Source organism: Gopherus flavomarginatus, chromosome 13 (assembly GCF_025201925.1).
Source record: "Gopherus flavomarginatus isolate rGopFla2 chromosome 13, rGopFla2.mat.asm, whole genome shotgun sequence".
Taxonomy (NCBI): Eukaryota; Metazoa; Chordata; order Testudines; family Testudinidae; genus Gopherus; species Gopherus flavomarginatus.
This window is the reverse complement of record NC_066629.1, coordinates 12,112,931-12,132,105: the sequence shown is the minus strand read 5'-3', so window position 1 is coordinate 12,132,105 and position 19,175 is coordinate 12,112,931. Positions and strand designations below refer to the sequence as shown.

The window sequence follows — 19,175 nt, the reverse complement described above, 5'->3', positions numbered from 1 at the left end:
GCTGGTCCTATTAAAGATAACCAGGGACAGTGACCATGAGCACAGGGCTCCTTCATCCAGATAACCCAAAATTAAGTGGCTGCTAAGAGAGCAGCACAGAGAGATGGGAGGAGGGCAAATGGAAAAGAAGGACCCTCCTCCCAGATGGCAACGGAGAGGTGGCTTCCCTGGGGGGTGACTATCTTCATGAATTGACAGGAGGGCTCTGACATAACACAGAGGAAGGTGATACAAGTGTAATGCCCACAGATCTCGGTTGTTGTTGGGCGGGATATAAATTGGGACCTCTGGAGTAAAATGCAGGAGCATCTACTGCATGAGCTAAAAGCCACCTGGCGCTTAGCTAAGCCTGTAAAGCAGATTCATCTCAAAATGGTCTCGGTGCTTCTGTAGGGGACAGAGCACCACAACCAGGAGGTATGTGGGTTACACAAGGCTCAGGAACACTGCCAGTTGTGCCAGCTCCACCAGCTGGAAATGGCAGCTTTGGTGAAAAACAGTCAGATTGTGGGCGATTCAAGTGGTGTCCCTAATTCAGTCAGGGCTGCTTTGTCAGGAAGAGGCATCCTAGAGGTTGGCGCACAAGGCGGATAGCCACTCCAAGCTCTCATCACTGGAGAGTTCTTCATTCCCATTGACAACGGGTGGGACTGCTGCACACAGCGCTTCACCAAAGCACAGATTCGCTCCGTGCAGAGAAGAAACCCCCCACCCAGGACGGGCCTTGGGGGAGCACTCGTTCTAGTATCTTGTTGCGTGGGAAAGAGCGACAGGGAAATGGACGATGGGCTGTTCCCCCACAGCACAACAGTGAGCGAGGAGATTTCACTTTCAGTGCCCCACGGAACAACGTATCTAATCACAGCTAAGTCAAACTAGGCTTGGATCAGGCAGCTGAAATGCGAAAACATCAACCCCTCAGCCCAGCTCTGGCCACGTCGGGGCAGCTCTTGGCCAAAGTGAAGGGCAAGGTTATGTGGATCGTTTGACTGAGTTTTTAAAGGAAATTCAGCACCACGCCAGGCAGGAGAGATCGTTCAGCCTCAGTAACCTGGGTTTTAGCCTGCTCAATAAAACAGAGAGATTGGTTTTGTTCTGTTGCTCTGGGGTTTGGTTTTCCCCGTTTTTGGCTTTCAGAGCACATGTCAAAGGCACCTGTTAGCCTAGGTCTTCACTGCTAAAAAAAGGCAGCGTTTTTACACTCCGCTACCGAGCTCAATGTAAACCCTATGGAGACCCGGCATTGTCAGTGTAACAAGTCCAAGTAAGCCCCTGCGGAGGGGTCCAGCATTGACCTGAACTAACTATAACTAACTGACAACTACGGAGCTCAGTACAGCGGTAACCCGGCGAAATACAAGGGCCTGTGATATACAGGAGGTCAGACTTGATGAGCTAACGGTCCCTTAAGCTCTATGAACTAAATTCGGTGGCAATGTAAACACACCGCCTGGCTTGCAGACACAGCCACTAATCCAAGAGAGTTAAAATTTAGGGGGAAAAAGCAGTAAAGTTGCACAATGGAACCTGTTTCTCTGCCCCTGCAATTGCACCAGCGCATCCACAACATAGCACCAGCATTAGAAATGGAAAGAAGCTGGTGATTCCACAGAAAGAGGCTCAAAACCCACTAAACCCAGCATATCAAGGAGCTGATAACAATGCCGTAAGCTCCGACTGCCCCTCCACATAAGCGAATAACATCCTGCGATGACTTCAGAATTTACTGCAAAATTCTTCATATTTCACAGGATATAAACATGAGCACATGTGCGTGGATATTTTTAGACTTCTTTAAGATATCTGTTTTTTCCCCAGACACAAGTAACATTTCCTGACAATTCCTCGCAGCTCCTAGGCAGGAAGCGCTGCTGCTGGGCGATAACTTAGTTTCTCAGGAGGACAATAGATTCCAAGATTTCTACAAGGCAATTTGAACAATGTAAGGGAATTGTCTCCACCAAAACAGATGGGGCTGCACATTGAATTAAAGGTTCAACACAATTCCAGTCCTCTCGGCTCTCATTAACTATGGCTCCCCTGAGGAAAGCTGCAGGATTCACCCTCTCTGCCTATGGCTGAGAGAAATTAGCCTAACATCACTGGGCATGTTTGGGTAGACGACTCATCAGCTAAGAATAGCTAACTCCATTGTAAGAACATAAGAACTTAAGAAATCCCAGCAAGAGGAAAAGGCCACTAGGCTAACAAGGCGGGCGCTTTACAACTATGTGGGCAGGCAAGTGGCTGAAACTAGCCTTCAGCGGATGTTTGGCAAGGAAATGATCTGCTGTCAGCTTCATGATCGACCCAGCTTGATAGTATGCTTAGTAAATGGCCATTCCCTGGCAGCTCCTGTACTGAGAGTTTGCCAAGAGTCACAGCGAGGCTAGAATAGAATGGCTGTGATCACAGAGGTAGTTCTCATCATGTCGCCTACCACAGCCAGTTATGCTCCTGGCTGACATCGAAACCCAGCCGCTGCCTCCCCGCTAGAGTGATAATTCACCACTGGAGTCTCCATATCACTCACTCGCTCACCGGAGATTAATCATCTCCGAACAGAGGCTTTGTAAATAAACCAGCGAGCTGGCTGCGAGCTCAGCTGCTCTGCAGTAGGCAGCCTGGGAAGTGAGGTTTTTTCCCATTATTGTTCCCAGCCCTTTTATTTATTTACTCCCTCAGGAAAAGAAGGGAAGCAGCTCCCAGTTGGCTGGCCGGATTTCAAGTTAAATATTGAAACTCCCCAGCAGCGTGGGGCTAACATACCAGATGCCTTTACATGGAGAGAGTGAAATGACTGACTCCTAAAGCAGTTCCTTGGGGAGGAACCAGTGGCTCCCAGGAGGATGGAGAGTCCCCTCCCCACACACACAAGCAGCCCGCATTGCCTGAAGGCGAGCATCTCCTGGCCACACTGACCACTCCAAACACCTCTGCCCTAGGAGAGGGGGACTGATTGTCTGAAAGTCACATCCCCTATAGGGGAGCAGCAAGGTTCAACCTTCCCTGCAAACAGGCGCTCCAGCTGTGCTCACTGTTCACAGAACAGCTGGGATGCAAGCACATCACAGGGCAAATTCATTCCCTTAAGCTGCCACAGTTTGAGTTTCACGGAGTATAATGGCAGAAGGGACCATTAAACCATATAGTCTAATGGCCCAGGCCATTACGTTTCCCCCAGTTATCCCAGCATTGACCCAATCACTTCAGTTAGACCAAAGCACTTCCGTCTCCAGGCAGAGAACCAGAGACACCAACATGCCACCAATGCCTGTGACCCCTGCAATGGCAGGGAATTGATCAGGTGAGACATAAATCTCAGGAAAAACTTCTTCAGAGTAAGCAGAGTAGGACAATGGAACAGGCGCCTAGGGAGGTTGTTGGAAGTTTTCAAAAGGAGGCTGGAGCCATTTGTCTTGGATGGTTCAGATGTAGAACTGATAAATGAAATTGTTTTTAATTGTTCACTTTATTAATGTAACTTCTGTTCATCATTCACTACACTTGCCTATACTGTAACTTCTGTTCCATATTGTAATTCAAACCCCATTTTAAAACACTCATTCCATTCTGTAAAAGCTTCCTCCAACCTTCATTTTTGCAAACTCTGCTGTAATCTTATTAGTTTAGTTTAGATGCGTGAATGAGGTATGTATGAATGCTGGAATCAACCTCCAGCGCCAGCCTGTCCTGATGAGATAAAGTTCAAATACCAACGGCTGAAGACCTAGACAACAGCCCTAAACAAAGTAAGAAGCATCCACCCTAAAAAGAAAAGGACAACAGAACAACAGAAAGAAGATCAAAGCCAGGTCCAAGGCTGAAAGTCACGCCTGCAATTGATGGGTGATCAATCTAAACCCAGAGGCAGCGTGACACAGCAAGACCTATAGACTTTGAATCCAAACTAAAAGCCTATAAAAAAGAAGGGTGAGATGAGAGACTCTGGGTAACATTCTGCTGCCAACATGGAAGGACATCAGTGCCTGCCCAACAGAGATCCAGCTCAGCCTTGTGCCCAGCTTTCCTGGCCAGTTAGCTGCCACAAGCTACGAACCCAAGCTGCAAAATCAAGCCATGAACTTAAGCTATCTTCAGGACTGCTAACTATGCAGCAGCTGCAGAACACCTGATGAGTGAGTGTGTGTGTGTGTGTGTGTGTGTGTGTGTGTGTGTGTGTGTGTGTGTGTGTGTGTGTGTGTGTGTGTGTGTGTGTGTGTGTAGGTAATAGGTATAATGTGTGTGTATAAGAATTAAGATATTAATTATTAGTCATGAATTCTTATAATAAATGTGGCATCTTTGCCTTGCCCCCTTTAATAAGATCCTGCTGGTTTTTACTGGTCTAATATAATTGGTACAACACAGACACAACAAATCTGTCAGCTTAGATGACCCTTCTAGCCCTGTGGTTCTATGATTCTAGGTCCAGATGAACCCAGGGGGTGATCCCCGTCCCATGCTGCAGAGGAAGGTGAAAAACACAAATGTCCCTGCCAATGTGACCCAGGAGGGAAATTCCTTCATGACCCCAAGTCTGGTGATCAATTTGACCCTGAGCATGTGTGCAAGACACCAGCCAGGCATCTAAGGCAGGATTCTCCATATCACACCATCCACTGTCCCATCTCCAGGTGTGGCCATCTCTGATGTTTGGAGTCTCCATATGGATCATTCACTAGGGAGAGAACTCAAAGGAGCATAACATAAGAATGGCCATACTGGATCAGACCAATGGTCCATCTAGCCCAATATCCTGTCTTCTGACAGTGGCCAATGCCAGGTGCCCCAGAGGGGATGAACGAAACAGGACAATTATTGAGTGATCCATCTGCTAGAGCCTGGGGTTGAGTCTCTGATCATCTTGGCTAATAGTTACTATTGATGTGTCCTCCATGAACTCATCTAATTCTTTTTTGAACCCAGTTATACTTTTGGCCTTCACAACATCCTCTGGCAATGAGTTCCACAGGTTGACTGTGCGTTGTGTGAAGAAGTATTTCTTTTTGTTTGTTTTAAATCTGCTGCCTATTAATGTCATTGGGTGATCGTTGGTTCTCATGTTATGTGAAAAGGGTTATGTCACATCATTCAAAGACATTCATAATCTGAAAACAGATGCTTTGTAACTAAACTGATAATCAGGCTAATGACAGAATTTGAGTTTGCTTGTTTTAAGTTCTCATCAACACACTGGTGATAGCAAAGCCCAACTGGGTTTGGAATACTCTTCCTAGTTGCTCCGTGGACAGTGAGAACCAGCATGGTCAGATGTTCCTTGGATGCACAACTGAAGAGACAGAACAGTCCTCCAGTCTTACACAAGCAGGTTTCAGTCACTCACTGGAGACCCTTCCAAAGCAGCTGTGCTGAAAGAAACTGAAAGGTGACCATGGACAAGCTGGACGTCAGCTTAGCAAAGCAATACGGTGGCAATGGAAGCCAGTCTGATTTTGGGATGCACATCCAGAGCTGTCATGTTATGGGTGGGGGTGAGAGGGCCTTCGGCCTACAGATCACAGTATTCAGAGAAGTGGCCAGCAGCCCTAACTGATGTGATGTGTCTGGCAGGGCAGGAGCAAAGACAGGAGAGGATTCTCTGCAAATCGAGATCCCAGGGAAACAGGAAACCCTGTCCCAAAAACTGGTCTAAGCACTGGCTTGGAGAACCCTCCTGTGGATGGGGTAGGAAGAGGCCAGATTCTCTCGGGGCCTGAGGGAAGAGATGTTGCTTTTCAGGTTTCCTCCAGCATGGAGTGTAGAACACAGTCCTGCTCAGGCCCTCACGGGGCAGGCTAGATGGGACCGGAAAGTTCTTTCCCATCTCTAATTTCTATTCCAGATGCCCAAAGTCACAGCCTGAGACTCCAGCTCTTTGATTCCCAGTTTCCTGCTCTTACCACACTTATTGGAACTAGAACTCAATGAATAACTGACAGCAAACACACACTGAACGCACTCTCTTTCTGCTTGAGTAACTTTGTTAAAAGAGTGACAATTGCTTGGATTTACTTGGCCTTTTGGTGAGCATGTGACTGTCTGTAACTAAGTCTAATGAACTCAATACATCACCAAGCCAACGCTAGGACAGTTTGCAGATATGGACAGTTTGGGCCATGCCACTGGGATTGTGGCTTTCCCTAGAGTTGCACTGAATTGCCAAGTTGGAATACAAAGCCATTGCCAAAGTAACCAAACTCTTTTTATCAGACTCATTCCTCAGACAGGTGTGACACCTCCAGTAGCTCTGTGGCCAAGGATCCTACACCCCAGCAACACCCTGAGACAGCAAAACAAGGAGCCAAGAGGCTCTCTTTACATCGCGCACCTTCTCCCTTCGCTGGGCATAGCAATAGCCCTGCCCCTCCCCAAGAACTCTTGCAGGAGCACACCCAGATAGGCCCAGCCTCACAACTCATCATGTGGAATAAGGGGGAGAAATGAACAGGGAGCTCCCTACACCCAGCCCCATCATGACTGAGAGAGAAGGGCCATGGCACAAGAGGAACCAGGCCAAGGCAAGCAGGGTGGAGACCGCTGCTCCTCCAGAGGGGAGGCCCTTGCCCAAGGTCAGTGGCTTCTGCACATCTTGAGCTCTCCTCACTGCTAGCCCAGGCGGTGATCCTGGTGGGTGCTGCCCAGAGGAGCTCTCCCTGCAATGCTGACAGCGTTCCTACTACTAGAGAGGATTTCCTCACTGGCCCAAGAGTTATGGTGCAGGAGCTCCAGACCCAGCCATGCCACTGCAGAAGCAGCCAGGGTCATAGACGACACCTTCGCCTGAATGCATAAAGGCATCACTAGGGTGGAAGAAACCCCCAGTCTCCAGGCTGACAAGCAGGGGTGTATTGTGCTCATACAGGTGCACAGGGAGCAGGGGAGGAAAGGTACAAGTCATCTCCCTGCAATGTGACTCTGCACAAGACACACTCAGGGCGCGAGTACCCTGGGCATGCACTGCCAGTGGCAGTACTCTGCAAAGCGGGCAGTGCCCAGGCCCCATCCTGCCTCACAAACCATCTTGGCGTGGCGCTAGCTATGAAGAGCAAAACACGTTGCGCAGCAACAACTCCTCCCAAAACCTCCGGGACACCCCCACTGGGTGGAAGGATTACAGCAGATGGCCCTCATCGTTTACAAGCTCCCCACCCAGAGCTGAGCTAAAATTTCAGGCTAAGCTCTTTCTGGGGGAAAAATGACACGAATTCTGAACATTTAGATGTTGCTGAATCTGCGATTTCACCAAACGATTTGCGTAAAAAACAACCTAAAACACTTCTGAAAAACCAGAAATGTTCCATTTGGTCATTTTCTAAATGTTTCGATTTTTCGTTGCCAAAGGATGTGTGTGTCAACATTTGATTTTATTAAAAAAAAAAAATTAAAATAGGGTTGAAACGGAAACAAAACATTGAGGTTTTAAAAACAAACATTTCATTCAATCTGAAACTGTTTGTTTTCAGCTTTTCAAATCGCCAAAAAATTTTTTAAAAATCAATTATGTTTCACCTCCAAATGACTTATAACAACAATATTTTGAATTGCCAGCAAACTGAAAAATAAACCATCTGCTCAGTTCTAACCACAACCCTTTCATCCCACCGCTGCTCCAAACACTTCCTAACACACCCTCAGGCAAAGATCTGCCATCAGTGACAACATGACACAAAGGGTCTGTTTACGCTGGAATACAAAACCCAGGGCCTTGAGTCTCAGAGTCCAGGTCAATTGGCTCAGATTCAGGGGCTTGGGTGGTGGGCTAACAGCAGTAGTATAGATGCTGGGGCTTCAGCTGGAACCCAGGCTCTGAAACCCACTCCACTCGTGGCGTCTCACAGCCTGGGCTCCAATCTGGACATCTACACTGCTATTCCCAGCCCTGCAGCCCGAGCCCCATGAGCCTGAGTAAGCTGGCCTGGGCCAGACATGGATTTTTTATTGCACTTTAGATGTACCCAAAGTCTCAGAGGATGAAGAATGAACAAAACTGCCCTGGCCGTGTGGTTACCATGCAGAGCACCAGCTCCTGTTTGTTTTCCCAAACCGGTGATATAGTCTCTTGTGATTCCTGTAAACCGCTGTGCCAGTGTCTGACACTAGCTCGAACAGGCAGCTGACTTGCCCAAAACTCCGTAGAAGCCTGCCAATACTCCCCAATGAAATGCTCTTTATCTAAACTAACTAACGCAGAATGGGTCATTGCAGCACCTGGACCAGATGCACCAACATCCAGAAGCATCTCGGAACTTGGATCTTTCCTAAGAAACCCAGCTGGAACATGCAACCTTTACAGTGCTAAGCAGTTCAGTCACTGATCTTCCAGGACACTGCGCTTCTGAGTGGCTGTTCACCAGGCTTGCTTGAAAGGACACTGGAGTCATTAATGCCTTTGGAGATCTACCTTCAACAGAAGCACATCATCAGGCAGAGTCTCACCTAGGAAGTTCCAGCACTCCCTACGATCCTTTTGCAGCTTTGTGCTGCTTTCCATAGAATAACCTTGCCCCCGGCCTGAACCATTATGAAGGAGTCCTGGGGTTTTAGACCTATCAAAGGTTGAGCCCAACAACCCTGGCTTTCAGTGGTTTTGAGCAGGAGGGTCAAGGGGGAAAACCACAGCTTTTAAAAATTACCTGTTTTAAAAAAATTTAAAATCAATTTTAAAAATATATATCCAATACAACCTAGCTACTATCTGGTGGGTGCATAACTGGTTGGAAAACCACCGCCAGAGAATAATCATCAGTGGTTCACAAGCATGCTAGAATGACATACTGAGTGGGGTCCCGCAGGGGTCAGGTCTGGGCCCAGTTCTGTTCGATATCTTCATCAATGATTTGGATAATGGCACACACAGTACACTTATGAAGTTTGTTGATGATACCAAGCTGGGAGGGGTTGCAAGTGCTTTGTAGGATAGGATTAAAATTCAAAATGATCTGGACAAACTGGAGAAATGGTCTGAAGTAAATAGGGTGAAATTCAATAAGGACTAATGCAAAGTATTCCACTTAGGAAGGAACAATCAGTTGCACACATACAAAATGGGTAGTGACTGCCTAGGAAAGAGTATTGCGGAAAGGGATCTGGGGGTCATAGTGGATCACAAGTTAAGCAGGAGTCAACAGTGTAATGCAGATGCAAAAGCAATCTTTGTTTTGGAATGTATTAGCTGGAGTGTTGTAAGCAAGGCATGAGAAGTAATTCTTCCGCTGTACTCCACGCTGATTCGATCTCAGCTGGAGTGTTGTGTCCAGTTCTGGGTGCCACATTTCAGAAAGATATGGACAAATTGGAGAAAGTCCAGAGAAGAGCAACAAAAATGATTAAAGGTCTAGAAAACATGACCTGTGAGGGAAGATTGAAAAAAAATTTAGTATGTTTAGTGTGAAGAGAAGACTCAGAGAAAACATAACAGTTTAAGTACACAAAAGGTTGTTAGAAGGAGGAAGGAGAAAAATTGTTCCCCCTAACCTCTGATAATAAGACAAGAAGCAGTGGGCTTAGATTGCAGCAAGGGCAGTTTTGGTTGGACATTAAGAAAAACTTCCTGTCAGGGTGGTTAAGCATTGGAATAAATTGCCCAGGAAGGTTGTGGAATCCCCATTGTTGGAGATTTTAAGAGCAGGTTAGACAAACACCTATCAGGGACAGTCTAGATAATACTCAGTCCTGCCTTGAGTGCAGGGGATTGGACTAGATGACCTCTCGAGGTCTCTTCTGGTTCTATGATTCTCCTTTTACATACATGTCACTGGTTCTTTACTTTCTTCCCTTTTGAGAGTCAAACTGCTAACCTGGATGGTTTGTACTCGTTGCTTTAATTAGTTTCCTAATTCCTAGCAAAATTTCAGATTTACATAGAATTTTTTTTTCTAAAGTGTCACACTTAAAATGCTCAACTCTACCAAAACACCCCGCCCCACCCACTCACCCAATATCCAGGGCCTTGTTAATTTCCTTACTGAGAGACCTCCACAAACCCAAAACCAAGGAGGAGAACAAAGAGCCCACGCTGTATTTGCGACCAGCACCACTTTCCAACGCATTGATTTTCCACAAGCCAAAACAGCTGAAATGCTTTCACCAGGCTATACTCCTCCATCAGGATTTGCAGTTCAAAGTCAATAGGATTTGTGCTCCTAAGTCACTGAGAATATGTCTACACTGTAAAGAATTCCCACAGTGTGGAGGCTCAGAGCCTGGATCAACTGACATGGGCTAGCAGGAAATGGTCTGTAGGTCTAAAATTAGCAGTGCAGACATTCCCCTTTGGGCTGGGGTCTGGGCTCTGAAACCCAGTGATGGGGGAGGATCTCAGTGTCCGAGCTCCAACCAAGTGGGAGTGTCTACACTGCTATTTTAGGCACCATAGCCTGGCCACGCAAACCCAAGTCAATTGACCTGGGCTCTGAGGCTTGGTGCTAAGGGTTTTTCTTTGCAGTATAGACACACTCTTAGGTACTTTTGAGAAATCCCTACCCTTAGGTGCCTAAATATGGGTTTAGGATTTCAGACTCCTATTTTTGGAAACTTTAGCCCGTATAAAAAAGTTTCAATACATTAACAAAGATATCGCAGCGTCTAGATCACTTTTCATTGTTAGCACTGGAGCAATGTTGTTTTGAAGTTACAAAGATTTCATGCCACTAAAAATACAGTTTTGACCAACTCTTATGCACACGCTAAGCTTTAAGCACGAGACGTCAAGCGGACTATTCATGGAAGTAAAGGAACACAGTTGGTTAAATGTTTGCGGGATCATGGCTTTCATCTTTAATATTTTGTTTTTACCGGTAGCAGTTCTGTAAAATTTAAAAGACGACATCATATCAGGAGAGGCTTTGAAAAGCAGCGTTTAGTTCATTATATGTTTAATCTAAAGCTGCAAGTTTTCAAATTTGTTTTTACAAAGCCTCAACTTGTTTTCAATAAAGGAATCTTTTTGGAAATTGAGTGATTTCAATGGCTGATTTAAGTTGTACCCAGTGAGCATCTGGGGCTTTACCTGGAGTCCACAGGTGCTGCAAAGTGCTCAGCACCTCTTGAGAATCTGAACATCTGTGTGCATCTGTCTGGGGACTGGTCCTGCTTTGAGCAAGGGGTTGGACTAGATGACCTCCTGAGGTCCCTTCCAACCTTGATATTCTATGATTCTATGATTTGTACAGTATTTACCCCAGGGCAGTTGCAAATCAGGATTGTGCTTCTGGTCACTTTGGCTCCAAATAATATTCAGCTGTAAATCTGAAAAGTTGCGCTCCCCCATTACACCCAAAACTGGTTGCAGGGTTGCCATCCCCAAGCACCCAAAAAATCATGAGTCAACTCCTCCCTTCCCCTGAAAAAAGAATCATGAAGGTGGTTTTTTTTTTGTTGTTTTTTTTTTTTTAAGATTAACTACTTTTGTCTTTTGATTTGTCCTCTGGTGCTTGAGACGTCAAGATTCACATTTCCCAGATCTCTGCCCCCAAGAAGGCTATAAACTTTCATTAAAAAAAAAAGAAAGCTGAGATTCTCATGGATTCAGGTGACTCCAGGAGTGGGGCTTGAAAATACCACATAAAATCTTGCGAGTTGCATGATAAAACACTGAAATGGCCTCCTACAGGTCATGCAGATTTTTTTTTTAAACCAGGCAGCTTTTTTTTGCAAATGGTCTAAGTTCCACACTTGCTTAGCAAAGCCATAGATGGCAGCAAGGGCTATTTGGCAAGAGATTTCAGTTAATTACTTCATTCCATTGCCTTCTATTGCCTGAAACAAATGGAATTAGATTTTTCTTGCAATTGCTGTGAGCCAAGAACAACTCTTACATAGGCACTGAGGAGGTGGAACAGTTCAGCAACCAAGCTCAGAAATGTTCTTACGGTCTGGACATCGAAACGTAGATAAGAGTTGGCCTACATAGCCACATCTCACACATGATTTATTGATTACAACTCATCATGTGATGATAGGCCATCACTTGGGGTTATTAAAACTGCCATGTTTAGAAGCTTCTTGCTGGAATGAGATGTGACAGGGTTGTTAAGTCCCACATGGCAGCTGGCAAACAGCGGGATAAAACTAAAGGTTGGGGAGGGAGGAGGGGGAAATGTTGGTGAAATATTCACTAGTTTGTGCTAACTTCTTTGCATGCCACAAAACTTCCAGGACGCATGGCTGTTTCCACTTGTCAGGCTGCACAATCTGCTCTGAGGAGCTAGAGAATGCTGTTTCCATGGGACCAGCCAAACATACCTGAGATTTTATTTTACCTTAAATGAAATGGCAATAAACATGGGTTGCGTGAGCTTGTAAGACCTGGGGGAAGGTGCTCAGATACTTTGGGAATATATTCTATTTCTTCCATTTTGGAAACAATATCATAGATTACAACTTGTTACTCAGATCATTATATGTAGCTAAATATCTAGGCATTTTAAGTGCCCACCCAGACCATCTGCTACACTCTGCCTTCTCTTGCATTTTAGCTACATTCCTAGGATACCACGATGGTCCTGGTTATTTTGTGACCTCTGTTTAGTGATGAGCATCAGTTGGCAAGGACCATTGTTCTTAGCAGTCACCTTCCTGCACCATGCCTGCTGGGATAGACGCTCACGTGCCAATAGGGTGACCAGACAGCAAATGTGAAAAATCAAGATGGTGGGGGAGCGGGGGTAATAGGAGTCTATATAAGAAAAAGACCCAAAAATCAGAACTGTCCCTATAAAATCGGGACATCTGGTCACCCAATGTGCCAAGTGCATGGATCCCCACCACAACGGGGAAAACAATCACAGGAGAATCCTAGAGAGAAAAGGGAAAGAGTTCCACAAACAGGTTCTCCCCCATCGCTCTTGGCAGTGTGGGAAACCATCCACTGGAATAAACCAGAAGTGTCAATTTTGGGAGCTCCCCCACATTCCAGGCAGTGTTTAATGTTCCAAAGAGCCAGCTGTGTTTAGCAAACACACTCTCTGGGCAGGACAGAGCTGGAACTCGCCTGACACAGAGGAACCTCTGGATGGATCTGACTAGGGCCCTTCTACATGCATTATCAGCACTTCCCTCAGCAAAGAGGCAACAAATCCTGGGGAGTTTGCACAGAAAATACCCAAGAGAGAGAAATTCAATTAGCAAGTGGCTTTTTAATGAACACCGCCAGGACCTTTGTCTCACGGGACTCAGCAGCCTCTTTTCCTGTCTCTCCAGAGCTCTGGCTGACGTCTCTAGGGCAGCATACAAGGCTGGCCATCCTCTCCTGCGAGCTGCTGTTGAGGATCCTCCTGAAGGAGACTCAGGGCTTGTCTACATCAGAAAGTTGCAGCGCTGGTGAGGGAGTTACAGCGCTGCAACTTAGGAGGTGTACACATCTGCAGGGCACCACCAGCGCTGCAACTCCCTGTTTGCAGCGCTGGCCGTACTCCCGTTTTGTCTCGGGTGTAGAGGATCCAGCGCTGGTGATCCAGCGCTGGTAATCAAGTATAGTCACTTACCAGCGCTTTTCTTGACCTCCGTGGAATAAGCAGGTATCCCAGCATACCTGAGGAAGCCTCTGGTAATCAAGCTGGTCTCCTTCCCCGGCTTGCTCTCGCGTTCCCCGAACCCCGAGCAAGCAGGTCTCCTTCCCTGAGGTTTGCTGGGTGGTTCCGGGAAGGCGAGAGCAAACCGGGGAAGGAGACCAGCTTCGCCGCGGTTTGCTCTCGCGTTCCCCGAACCCCCCTGCAAACCGCAGGGAAGGAGACCTGCTTGCTCGGGGGTTCGGCGAACGCGAGAGCAAACCGGGGAAGGAGACCAGCTTCGCCGCGGTTTGCTCTCGCGTTCCGCGAACCACCCTGCAAACCGCAGGGAAGGAGACCTGCTTGTTCGGGGAACGCGAGAGCAAACCGCGGCGAAGCTGGTCTCCTTCCCCGGTTTGCTCTCGCGTTCCCCGAACCCCGAGCAAGCAGGTCTCCTTCCCTGCGGTTTGCAGGGTGGTCCGCGGAACGCGAGAGCAAACCGCGGCGAAGCTGGTCTCCTTCCCCGGTTTGCTCTCGCGTTCGCCGAACCCCCGAGCAAGCAGGTCTCCTTCCCCGCGGTTTGCAGGGTGGTCCGCGGAACGCGAGAGCAAACCGGGGAAGGAGACCAGCTTCGCCGCGGTTTGCTCTCGCGTTCCCCGAACAAGCAGGTCTCCTTCCCTGCGGTTTGCAGGGTGGTTCGCGGAACGCGAGAGCAAACCGCGGCGAAGCTGGTCTCCTTCCCCGGTTTGCTCTCGCCTTCCCCAAAACCCCTTGAAGCCGCCCAACAGCGCTGCAGTGTGGCCACATCTAACACCACTTGCAGCGCTGGTTGCTGTAAGTGTGGCCACTCTGCAGCGCTGGCCCTATACAGCTGTACTAATACAGCTGTAACAACCAGCGCTGCAAAATTTTAGATGTAGACATGGCCTAAGTCCAACTCTACACTTAGCACTTTTGCGGTGTCAGCTGGGAAGTGATTTTTTTTTAAAACGACATTTCTACACCAGCAAAAGCCTTAACGTAGCCTCAGATACACCAGTAAAAAAGTGTTTTCGCTGGCCTGGCTTCTTTCATTCTGGGAGCTGGCATAAGCTATCCTGGTAAAAACACACTTGCCAGTCTAATCTGTGTCTGCACTAGGAGGGTTTGCTGTAGAGTTGTACTAGGACAACTACCCCAGGAAACCTTTTCTACCATAGACAAGGTCTAAGTGAGCCCCTCTGAGGCAGGTGCAGCTAGTTCTACTCGTGGATATAAAGGGAGGTGGGAGTAACCCTCTAGCCAGAATGCTCTAGAGCCCAGACAGAGGACCGAGAGTGTGGGCTGAGCAGTTCTGAGTTAGGAACCCCGGGAAAGCCCAGCCTGGGGAGAAAGTTTAGGTTGGACCTTGTGACGCTCTCTTTGTTAGTAGCACCCCATTCCTGCCTGGGCTTTGACTCTCCACAAGGTGCAGACTGGAACAGTAACCACTCGCAACCAACAACACCGGTAAGACAAAGCAATGCAAATGAAGTGCTAAAAGCAGAGGCCTATGTTAATTCGACGCTAAGGCTGCATGGGTGGACAACTGAGGATGTTCTGGTTCTCAGAGGAACTAGCTACATCATTCATCCTGGGGTTAGGGACCCCAAGCAGCAACTCTATCGTTAAGGATACAAAGACAAACTACCAGTCTAACACCGATTCAAAAACACCCACTCACCTGAGTCCTAACGCCAGCTGGGAACTGGCACTGCACCAGTGATTTGGTTGGTTTTGAATCAAGGTTCTTGGAAAAGCAGCTTTTGAATTACGGGACCTAGAAAAACTGGTGGCATTTCCCTCACCCACTTTCTGAGCATCCCATCAGAACTCTGAGATTGGCCTACAGACTTCTGTAGAACTGAGATACCAAGGTGACTGGCAGACTGGACACATGCATGCAGAGAGAAAACCCACTGCATGCAGCAGCTCAACCTTTCACAGTCCAGAGTTACTGCAGTTATTTCTCCACTGACAAGCTCTGTGGTTATTGTCTATTACGCAGTTTCCAAGGGCCTTGGTCCTTTTCTGGAGAGCTTACACAGTTCGCAGAAATGGGGCAGAGGAAGAAAGAGCCTGTGTTTTCTGTGCCAAGGGCTGTTCATACTGGGTTTGGCTATAAGGGTTTTGGAGCCCGAGGGAGCGAACCTCCCAGCCCTGGCTGACAGACTTGGGCTAGTGGGGCTCTAAAAATAGCTGCATAGAAGCGCTTTGAAGGTGCAGCTTGGGTAGGGTGACCAGATGTCCTGATTTTATACGGACAGTTCTGATATTTGGGGTTTTGTCTTACATAGGCATCTATTACCCTCCACCCCCATCCCAATTTTCCACACTTGCTATCCATCCATTAGGGATTTTGCTATGGCTAATGACTTTACATGGAAGGTGATCAGATACTATGGTGATGGGCAGCAGATTAAAAGGTAAGGTAGATTAGATAGATAGATATCCAGATAAACAGCAGCAGCACCATCTTCCCCTCAGCATCTTGTATTGCTTGTTAAAAGGGGGTCACTTTTCTGAACGTGCCAGGTTAGAGGCCTTGAACACCACTCAGCAGCGTCAAAGCTTGTTTGGGGGCTTGTGGTATCTAGCCATGACTCTTCTGGGCCGTGAGCTTGCCTTATGCTTGGACATATCTCGTCTTACTGGTGCCTAGAATACACAAAGCAGGGGGATAACTGGGGAGCTAAGACTATAGACTTTGGGGGGCAGGGATTATCTCGTACTATGCTGGCACAGCCCTTAGTGCATCTGGGCACCTTGCAGTATAAATACAATCACGAACGCAGACCACATGCAGAATACAAGACAGATGCATAGGGCAAATACCAGTGCATTGGTGGGGCATTAATTTACTATTAACCCTTCCATGTTGCAGCATAATACTACATCCCACCAGCCTGTGGATGGGGCCTTGTGAATATTGAACAGTTTTCCGCCGCTGAGATCCACTAATCTTCATTATGTTGGATTTACATGTGGAAGGGGAGGGCCTGGACACATTTTTAGATGCCAACAAAAAGACTCAATGAACCAAGAAATGCACCAATCCCCTTAACAGCATCAGACTCTGCCTGTTAAGACAGCCTTCTTCAGCTACGTGGGATTCAAGACAGGCATCACCCACAAGACTGCAGATCCCCTTTCTTTCGTGCCTAGGACCAACAGCAATTAGCAAGGTTTTGGGGCCTCACAGCCTAGATTCTCTGCAAAGAGCCAATTCTCCAACAGATCCGGCCGCCGCACATCCAGAAGGTGGTGGTAAAATTGCTACACTTGAGGCTGCCCTAACGGTCCATGATGCACAATTTAATTATAAAAGATTTAAACACAAGCTTGAAGCCACTGAGAACAAACCGCGATCCAAAAGCAGTGCAAGCAGGGTCATGGAGGCCAATTCCTAGTAACAGTGATGGTTGAGGAGATCCCTGAGGTTCTGGGAGCAAATTGTGCGCTGGGTGGTATTTACCGGAATTCAATAGGACCCGGAGTGCGATGAGACATGGGGGCACAAGGGGGTCTGGTCTGAATGGCGTTATTACTAAAGCCAGACAGGGGCCAGAAAGGGAAAATAGGATTGTGTGTGCAGGTGAAGGAGTTAGTGTTTATCCGACCTGCTACACTACACTAGTCAAATGCTGGGGACTCTACAACCAGGGCTGGCGCTTCCATTTAAGTGACCTAGGTGGTCGCCTAGGGCGCCAGGATTTGAGAGGGCGGCATTTTGCTGCCCTCGGTGGCAATTCGGCGATGGAGGGTCCTTCCGTACTCTGGGTCGTCATCAGCAATTCTGCGGCGGGTCCTTCACTCGCTCCGGGACCCGCCGCCGAAGTGCCCCGAAGACCGGGAGCGCGGAATGACACCCCCCCCCCGCCGCAGAATTGCCGCCAATGACCGGGAGTGCGGAAGGACCCCCGCCTAGGGCGCCAAAAAGCCTGGCGCCGCTCCTGTCTACAACCCCCCTTTTCAACGCCCACAAAAGATACGGGCTGGGACCATGGCCTTTGCTCCTCTACCATTCTCACACTGGGCATGCTCGCACAGCAGGAAGTTAACCTCTGTAGGAACCAAGAGATGCCTCGAGGAGACGGACTGAGCTATTCCAGAATTGCAGTCAAAATCCCCAGCTAGTTTCCACTGGATGCAATGTTCTACTTCAAACTCTTCCCCCACCCTCCTCCCAATCCAGAGGTGGCTGCATTCTGTGATAAGGGAGAGATTCATATAGCCATCTATAAATCTCTATACAGTACACACACACATTCTAATACCAGTGACTCTTGCTGCTGGATTAGGAAAGGATTAAAACACTTCAACGCTGGGAAGATTAAGCAGGGGAATATTTGTGATGAAAACACCTGGCTTCTATTTGTGCAAGGTTTGCTCTGAGCCAGTCTCCCTTTCATGTTGCTCGCAGCCCACCAGAGGGCTGGTTCGCTCTCTCTTTCTCTCATTGGTGGATATTTTGGACGAGGTGCAGCAGTTTCTCTCTCTCTCTCTTCACCAGGAGAGTCTCTCTTTTGGAAGTTTCTCCCAGCAGGGAGTCCAAGATGGCAGGACGAGAGGAGGTTTCAGAATGCAAGAGAGGGTGCAGAATAGCACACACATTTTAGTCATTTGGTTTCACAGCCTTTTAGATCAACTGTAGTGGAGTAGTCTGGTGGCATCCAGCAGTCTGGTTCGTCTTACCTCTGCTTATAGAACCAGCCTTTTTACATTTACACAAGGAGTGTTATGTAGCCTCTCTTATAGGGACACCCCATTATGGTGCGATCTGGTAGGGATTGCAAGCACGTTACGTGATGGGGCAAGGCCAGATGGCTACAGTAAAGTAGCGAGGAACAGGTATTAGCCTCAGGCTAAACAAATCCCTGGTACCACGGTAACCAAATGGCAGTTGCTCCAAGTTAATCAAGACACCTGGGGCCAGTTAAGATCTTTCTAGAAGGCAGTGGAGATAGCTACATTGATCTGGACACCTGAAGCCAATCAAGGGCTGACTGGAACTAGTTAAAAGCCTTCCAGTTAGTCAGCGAGGCACGTGTGAGGAGCTGGGAGCAAGAGGTGCAAGAAGCGGAGAGGGAGAGGGAGAGGGTGTGCTGCTGGAGGACAGAGGAGTACAAGTATTATCAGATACCAGGAGGAAGGTCCTGTGGTGAGGATAAAGAAGGTGTTTGGAGGAGGCCATGGGGAAGTAGCCCAGGGAGTTGTAGCTGTCATGCAGCTGTTACAGGAGGCACTACAGACAGCTGAGATCCACAGGGCCCTGGGCTGGAATCCGGAGTAGAGGGTGGGCCCGAGTTCCCCCCAAACCTCCCAACTCCTGATCAAACACAGGAGGAGTTGACCCAGACTGTGGGTTCCACCAGAGGGCAAGATCACTGAGGTGAGCAAATCCGCCAATAAGTGCAGGACCCACCAAGGTAGAGGAGGAACTTTGTCACAGTACATATTTCAGGATGTAGCAGATGAATTGTAGGTCCGTCAGGACCAGGCCAAGGGCAACACTCCCGTCTGTGGCATGCTGACTGTGGAACTCCATCCCAGGAGTGGTCTGTTTGAGTCTGACTGTGACTACATGCAGGACCTGGAGCAGCCCCACCACTACTCCAGATGGTCTGTCCCAAATTTATCACTGCCACTATAGCCCTTTCACTTGCT

General features: G+C 47.9%; 1 protein-coding gene and 1 long non-coding RNA gene across 5 annotated transcripts in view; both read right to left on the bottom strand.

The window, feature by feature from the left end:
- Positions 1-19,175, bottom strand: part of LOC127033702 (uncharacterized) — a 332,515-nt gene that overhangs the window by 32,077 nt on the left and 281,263 nt on the right. The gene's annotated exons all lie outside the window — the stretch shown is intronic.
- Positions 1-19,175, bottom strand: part of ESAM (endothelial cell adhesion molecule) — an 89,336-nt gene that overhangs the window by 30,306 nt on the left and 39,855 nt on the right. The window contains exon 1 of one of the 4 annotated variants that reach the window (XM_050921678.1): positions 8,779-9,350. The exons of 2 other annotated variants lie outside the window; for them this stretch is intronic. In XM_050921678.1, coding sequence (XP_050777635.1) covers positions 8,779-8,833 — 55 coding nt within the window. In that variant the 5' untranslated portion in view covers positions 8,834-9,350. Of the gene's footprint in view, positions 1-8,211; positions 8,258-8,778; positions 9,351-19,175 lie in introns of those variants that run through there. One more of the 4 variants, XM_050921679.1, reaches the window with a different exon arrangement.